We start from the raw sequence: 8,233 nt of genomic DNA, 5'->3' as shown, positions 1-8,233 counted from the left end.
ATGACACAACAACAGCATTTCAACTGGTTGGGACAGAATTTTTGGGCAACTGCACTACCACTGAGGTGTCAAGACACATAAGTGTAATGCCATACAGTGGAACAGTTTTGTCAGCAAAGCAGTAACAAGAGATGGGCAGTACTCAGTTACATTTACTTGAGAAACTTTTTAAAGAAATTGTACTTTTCAGAATACTTTTCTAGCCACTACCTTGTACTTCTACTTTACTAATATTTTTTTGAAGTAACATTACTCTTACTTGAGTACAATTTTTGGATACTTGACCCACCTCTGGCAATAATATCTTCTAAAACCCTTTAAGACAAACTGAAGCTGCAAACTTTTTAAAACCTTTTTCCTTATTGTGCTTATTCTTCTTCTTCTCAGCTGGCATGTCCGTTTCCTTGGTGACTCAGCCGTGGTCTGATTGGTCGGCGGCGCCCGTGACCCCGCCCTCTCCAAACAGCACGGCGTTGCAGCGGGACTCTCTGCTCGCGGTGGCGGAGGTGGTGGTGCTGTCGGCCATCTTGGTACTGGCTCTGATGGGAAATGGGCTGGTTCTACTGGTGCTGCTCAGACAGAAGCAGAATCACAGCCCTCTGCACCAGTTCATGCTCAACCTGTGTGTCGCTGACCTGGTGGTGGCGCTGTTTCAGGTAACACATACACCAGCAATAGGCCGATATTTATACCATGTCCTCCATTTTTAATAATAATGATGCGTAGGATTTCTATAGTGCAAACACATAACACAACAAAACACACAAAGTTCTTTACATGGCTGCCTTAATTCTGGTTTAGGTCTGGTTTAGACCCTGGTTTGGACCTGGTTTAGATCTGGTTCAGAACTGGTTGAGACCTGGTTTGGTCCTGGTTCTGCCCTCCCACAGCCTGAATAAAAAGTGACTTAGATTTGAGTAAACCGATTAAACTAGGACCAAACCTGGACTAAACCTGGACTAAACCAGGATTGAACTAGGACTAAACCAGGACTAAAAAAGGGCCGAACCAGGACCAAACCAAGACTGAACCAAGGCAGAACCAAGACCGAACCAGGACCAAACCAGGACTGAACCAGGACTGAACCGGGACTGAACCTGGGACTGAAGCAAGACTGAACCACGGCTAGTCATTCAAATACCTCCTACAGTCTGTAGACAAAATGCAGTTCTTCAGTGGGCGGGGCCTGGTCCAGGAAGTAAAAGTCCCATTCATTTTCCTGATTGACGTTGACGTTGCACAGCTCAGGTTATCGGCTACAGGCTAACCAGCTCAAGATGCTCTGTGATTTCATTAAAACAAAACAAATATAGAGAAAAAGGATTCATTTAGGAACCACGGCTTTATAACTGTCAGTCAAATGTTTAAAGAGTGGCAGAAGTTAGTTTAAAGGCAAACTCTAAAAAACAGGACTAAACCAGGACTAAACCATGACTAAATCAGGACTAAATCAGGTCTAAAACTGATCTAAACCAGGAAGAAACCAGGATCATCTTGAGATACTTTTGGATTAGAATAGGATACACATAATAGTCAAATTTGGCACATTTTCAAAACAGCATATACAATATTACCCATAATTCCCTCTGCTCCTCTCCCCTGTCCCCTTTCTCTCCCCCTAAGGTTTTGCCCCAGCTGGTGTGGGACGCCCGGGGCCGTTTCCCGGGTCCTGACGCCCTCTGCAGGCTGGTGAAGTATCTGCAAGTCCTGGGCATGTTCGCCTCATCCTACATGATCGTTGCCATGACGTTGGACCGGCACTACGCCATCTGCTGCCCCCTACAGGCCCACCGCAGCGGGGCCATGCACAGGTGGAACTCCTTCATCCTGGTGGCATGGGCTCTGGCTCTTCTGCTCAGTCTGCCACAGGTACAGCACGGGTGGAAAGTAACCCCCTGATTGAGTAGATATTTGAGGTATTGTACTTTGAGCAGAGTTTTAATCCTGTACCTGTACTAGTTCAGAGAAGTGACTAAGTAGTATACACTGTCAGTCCAGATGTTCAAAATGTGGTGAAAGTGAGTTTACAGACGGACTCTTAAAAACAGGTCTAAACCAGGACTAAACTAAGTCTAAACCAGGTCTAAACTAGATCTAAACCAGGACTAAAGCAGGACTAAACCAGATCTAAATGAGGACTAAACCAGGTCTAAAACAGGAATAAACCAGGACTAAAGCAGGTCTAAACCAGGTCTGAACCAGGTCTGTACTAGGACTAAACCATATTTAAACCAGGTCTAAACAAGGTCTGAACTGGGACTAAACCAGGTCTAAACCAGGTCTAATCCAGGTCTGAACCAGGACTAAACCAGGACTAAATTAGGTCTGAGCTAAGACTAAACCAGGTCTAAACCAAGAGTAAACCAGGTTTGAACCAGGTGTCCTAATCATCATAATCCACTGCTGTCACTGCTCTTTTCTGTTCATGGGTTTGAGGGCTTTGGCAGAGCGACGGTCCTTTGTTGTCATAGCAAAAACACAGTTTGACTCAAAATATCATTTCTTTTGAATGAGGAAAGGTCCTCACAAAAAGCTTCAAATCAGGACAGAATCATTTGCTGAAACCCATGAACAGCTACAAACATCTGCACTGCATCTTATGACTTATATCTATAACTTAAATTGATATTTTGCAGTGACATCATGCTAAGGGTGTTCTACATGTATCTATCTATGGTGCAATGTTCAGCAGTTACCATGGTTACACAATGGACATATTAGCAAACACTGACAAAAAAGTTTTAAAACACACACAAAAAATAAATAAAAGACAAAATGGATTTAAGCAACACATTTTCCGGAGCTTGTGACTAAGCCGAGCGTTCATGGTCCTGTTTATGAGTTTGATTTTCACCAAAAAGGTGAGTGTGACTAACTGAAAACTGTTTGCTAATGCTAGCTAGCTTGTGACTGTAATGTTATTTGAATTAAATTGAATTAAATTGGCTCACCTGTTGTCGTTCCAATCCAGTCAGCTCTTTATGGTCAGATGGTGTTAAAATAAAACATCTAAAAAGTTTAACTGAAGTAACAGAGCTTCAAACGGAGTAGTGCTTCCAGTTAGCGTCACACCCCCAGAGCATGTTGATGGCATATATATCATAGATGTTCCCTTTATATATATATATATATATATATATATATATATATATATATATATATATATATATATATATATATATATATATATATATATATATATATATATATATATATATATATATATATATATATATATATATATATATATATATATATATATATATATATATATATATATATATATGACCGGAGCAGGAGCTGTGTTCGCATTGCCGGCAGTAAGTCAGACCTGTTCCTGGTGCATGTTGGACTCCGCCAGGGCTGCCCTTTGTCACCGGTTCTGTTCATTATATTTATGGACAGAATTTCTAGGCACAGCCAGGGGCCGGAGGGGGTCTGGTTTGGGAACCACAGGATTTCATCTCTGCTGTTTGCAGATGATGTTGTCCTGATGGCTTCTTCGAGCCAGGACCTGCAACAGGCACTGGGGCGGTTTGCAGCCGAGTGTGAAGCGGCTGGGATGAGAATCAGCTCCTCCAAATCCGAGGCCATGGTTCTCGACCGGAAAAAGGTGGTTTGCTCTCTCCGGGTGGGTGGTGAGTCTCTGCCTCAAGTGGAGGAGTTCAAGTATCTCGGAGTCTTGTTCACGAGTGAGGGAAGGATGGAGCGTGAGATTGACAGGCAGATCGGTGCAGCGTCTGCAGTGATGCGGTCGCTGTATCGGTCCGTTGTGGTAAAGAAGGAGCTGAGCCCAAAGGCAAAGCTCTCGATTTACCGGTCAATCTACGTTCCTACCCTCACCTATGGTCATGAGCTCTGGGTAATGACCGAAAGGACAAGATCGCGGATACAAGCGGCTGAAATGGGCTTCCTCCGCAGGGTGGTTGGGCGCACCCTTAGGGATAGGGTGAGGAGCTCGGTCACACTGGAGGAGCTTGGAGTAGAGCCGCTGCTCCTACACGTCGAGAGGAACCAGTTGAGGTGGCTCGGGCATCTGCTCAGGATGCCTCCTGGACACCTCCCTAGGGAGGTGTTCTGGGCATGTCCCACCGGGAGGAGGCCCCGGGGAAGACCCAGGACACGCTGGAGGGACTATGTCTCTCGGCTGGCCTGGGAACGCCTTGGGGTCCCACCGGAGGAGCTGGAGGACGTGTCCGGGGTGAGGGAAGTCTGGGAGTCCCTGCTTAGACTGCTGCCCCCGCGACCCGGCCCCGGATAAGCGTAAAAAAATGAATGGATGTATATGTATATATATATATATATATATATATATATATATATATATATATATATATATATATGTATGTCTTGCCCTCTCTTGTCAGGTGTTCATCTTCTCAAGGTCAGAGGTCGCCCCTGGAGAGTTCGAGTGCTGGGGACACTTCGCTCCCACCTGGGGCCTCAAAGCCTATGTCACCTGGATGACTCTCGCTGTGTTTATACTGCCAGTGCTCATCATCACCGTCTGCCAGGTGTGTCAGATGCCCTCCCTGTGTGTCAGATCCCCTCCCATGCTCATATACCTCTGCATGTCAGATGCCCTCCCAGTGTGTCAGACGCCCTCTCATCCTCCTATATCCTTGTAATGTTTAAAGTACAGTGTTCAGTTTCAAGGATACACTACCAGCTTCCCCACGGTAATTAGCAAGTGAAAATACATGTTATTCAAGGTATTATTGGCAATAAAACCCCTTTAATTTAATAATTCAAATTAAATAAGTTGCCATACTGTGGTACATTTTATACAAAAGAATACCTTCTCTATGACAACAAAGTTGTGTGATAAATATAATGGGATCATCTGCATAATAATCACAGGATTCTGACCTGTTAAATTTGATGCTATGACCTAATATTTTGAACACATAAATTTGCCAAATATTAAACCTTTTGTTGATTTCAGATCCGAATCTTCAGAGAGATCCACAGCAGTCTGTATTTGAGGTCAGGGCGCCACCTACATTCTGCCTCGCTTGCTGCAGTGAGACGTAACAGCCAGCAGAGGGCAGCAGTAGCAGGGGGCAGAGGGAGGCCCAGTGTGACCATGTTCATCCCAGGCTCAGGGCTCGATCCTGGGCATAGCTCCAGTTACAGCCACCCCCTGGACCCCCACAGCATCTCCGCACTGTATGAAGCCAGCCCCAGCGCAGCACAAAATGGTACGAATATGAAGTTAGTAATAAGTTTAATCTTTTAACAAACTGGACCTTCAGTGAGTCTGGGTAATCCCTCAGCAAAAGGCTTAAAGGTCCTATATTACACAAAATTGACTCTTGTGAACTTTAAGCCATGGCATAATGCTGTTACTTCCTCAAAAACAGACCTGGAGTTGTGTTTTGTTTCATTCACACATGTTTAAGTAACACTTTGTTAGTCTGTTTACATCTCCAAAGCTCAAAATACTTTGTTCCACCTTGTGATGTCAAGAAGCTTTAGTTTTCAAGTTTTCATGTTAACAGCTACCTTTTACCATTTGTTCAGTTGAGATCAGCAAATCCAGGGCTGGAATGATCTATTGATTCTAGTGAAGGCGAATGGAGATTAAAAAAACAGTGGAGCACTTCCTGTATTACCACATGACATCACAAGGTGGAACAGAGCGTTGACTGATGACAAAATATTCTCCATATAACAGTTCAAGTCTTCTAAAATCCTTTTTAACCCTGCGTGCACCTGCTATTCTTCACAGTGGAGCGTGAGACAGCGCCCCCTGCAGTCCCTGGCTTGTCCTCACACCCCAAAGCCCCCTCTCGTTTGGGCGAAGTGGGCGGAGCCATGTCTAAAACAGTGAGGATGACTCTGGTGATCGTGGTGGTGTACTCCCTGTGCTGGGCCCCTTTCTTCATCGTCCAGTTGTGGGCCGCCTGGGACCCCAACCCCCCTCAGAACGGTAAACAATAAATTGTTGTACAAGAACAATTTTACATATTTTAATGTCATTATATTCCCAAATGTGACCTACTGTGTGTGTTGCTGGCATTAAATGCACTCCATAAAAAACACTTTGTTCTCACCGCTGTAACATCCACAACAAGTCAATTGATCCTAGAGTGTGATGAGGTCATACAACCAGATGGGGGCGCAAGAGTCCCTATTGCTTACACTGTACTTTTATCATGAAATGTCCAAAAGTTAGAAGCGCAAATGTTGAACCTGATCATTTCTTTTAGTGACTTGACCCTTGACCTTACAACAACAACCTGTTTTTTTATCTTAATTTTAGTTGCCCCCTATCTGTATTATATAATATTGCACTATAGAATGTTGTGGTGTCACCTGAAACCACAGACTGTATAAAGACGTGGACTAAGTGAGTGTGACGTCACCCACAGCGTTCGGCTCAAGTCAAATGAAGCTCATCGAGGCTGGAGCAGTTATAAGGGCTGATTTGGAGCAGAGTTCCATATTTGGAATTCCGACCATGAGTATCATAGCAACCAAAGAGCCAATCGGGAGTGAAACTGTTGAACGTAACACCCCTTCCTGCTCCCACGCTTTGTAAAGCTGTGAATCAAACCTGTTGCTAACGCTATTGGGACTATATTTCAAAGATCAATGGATAAATCCAAACTCAATCACAGACATATATAGCACAAGCTCTACTGCCTCAGGAGAGAATGTGACTGTATTTAAAGGGTCCATATTACACTGTTTTCTGAACTATATTATGAAGTTGTTTCCTCATCACAAACAGACCTGGAGTTGTGTTTTGTTTCATTCGCACATGTTTAACACACAAACCCTGCACATTTAGGTTGATTTCTTCTCAAACAGAAAACATTCTGTTCCACCTTGTGATGTCATGTGGTAATACAGGAAGTGCTCCACTGTGTTTTTAAACTCCACACACCTTCAATAGAATCATTTGGATCATTTCAGCCCTAGAATTCCCCATCTCTACTAAAGAAAAGGTTAAAGGTAGTGGTTAACTTGAAAAATGTTGCTTCATGACATCACAAGGTGGAACAGAGCATTTTGAGCTTTGGAAATGTAACAGACTAATAATAAAGTGTTACTCAAACATGTGTGAATGAAACAAAACACAACTCCAGGTCTGTTTTTGAGGAGGTAACAACATTATAACATGACTTACAAGAATCCATCGGATCTTTAAATTGATGAGGAAACGTGACCTTGTTCAAAGCTGAGTAAAGTCATGTTTTTAAGTGTAATTTTCAACTAATATTGTTTGTTTAATATTTCCTGAGTATTCGTTTGCCTTGTACCATCTTAGGTGCAGTGTTCACTCTGCTGATGCTCTTGGCCAGCCTGAACTCCTGCACCAACCCCTGGATCTACTCCGCTTTCTCCACCACCATCTCCCCCCAGCTCCGCCTCCTCCTGCTCTGCCAGAGGAGTGAGAGGAGAGGGTCTGTGAACGACTCTACCACCACCCACATCTCCAACTACTGAACCAGGACTGAACCAAGACTAAACCAGGACTGAGCCAGGACTGAACCAGGACTGAACCAGGACTGAACCAGGACTGAACCAGGACTGAACCAGAACTGAACCAAGACTAAACCAGGAATGAACCAAGACTAAACCAGGACTAAACCAGGAATGAACCAAGACTGAACCAGGACTGAACTAGGACTGAACCAAGACTAAACCAGGACTGAGCCAGGACTGAACCAGGACTGAACCAGGACTGAGCCAGGACTGAACCAAGACTAAACCAGGACTGAGCCAGGACTGAGCCAGGACTGAACCAGGACTGAACCAAGACTGAACCAGGACTGAACTAGGACTGAACCAAGACTAAACCAGGACTGAGCCAGGACTGAACCAGGACTGAACCAGGACTGAGCCAGGACTGAACCAAGACTAAACCAGGACTGAGCCAGGACTGAACCAGGACTGAACCAAGACTGAACCAGGACTGAACCAGGACTGAACCAAGACTAAACCAGGAATGAACCAAGACTAAACCAGGACTGAACCAGGACTAGACCAGAGGTAATCCAGGATTTCCTGTGATTCCTTTGATCCCTTCATCTCTCTGACAGTTTGTGGTGAAATAACTTTATTCCACTGATATTAGAAAGTCCTGGTTTATATTTATATTTAGAGATCCTTGACGTAGTTCACGATTTAAACAAATAATTTGTGTTGCCAATAGTTTTCTGGAGTATTTTTTGTAAATAAAGGTTTGTGGCCAAAACCTCCTTGTCAAAGCCTCGTCTGATCT

The 8,233-nt window shown here is 44.1% G+C and overlaps 1 protein-coding gene across 1 annotated transcript; it reads left to right on the top strand.

Moving 5' to 3' along the window:
• Positions 1 to 387: 387 nt before the first annotated feature.
• Positions 388 to 7,457, top strand: LOC117373475 (vasopressin V2 receptor-like). Its single transcript, XM_055223257.1, has 6 exons — positions 388 to 656; positions 1,624 to 1,869; positions 4,368 to 4,514; positions 4,946 to 5,201; positions 5,732 to 5,932; positions 7,277 to 7,457. The coding sequence occupies exons 1-6, from the start codon at positions 393 to 395 to the stop codon at positions 7,453 to 7,455; spliced, it is 1,293 nt and encodes a 430-aa protein (XP_055079232.1). The 5' UTR covers positions 388 to 392; the 3' UTR covers positions 7,456 to 7,457.
• The last annotated feature ends 776 nt before the right edge of the window (positions 7,458 to 8,233 follow it).

The sequence above is a fragment of the Periophthalmus magnuspinnatus genome, chromosome 7, assembly GCF_009829125.3.
Source record: "Periophthalmus magnuspinnatus isolate fPerMag1 chromosome 7, fPerMag1.2.pri, whole genome shotgun sequence".
Classification (NCBI taxonomy): Eukaryota; Metazoa; Chordata; class Actinopteri; order Gobiiformes; family Gobiidae; genus Periophthalmus; species Periophthalmus magnuspinnatus.
Note: the sequence above shows the minus strand (reverse complement) of the source record. Positions and strands in the feature narration are given on the sequence as shown.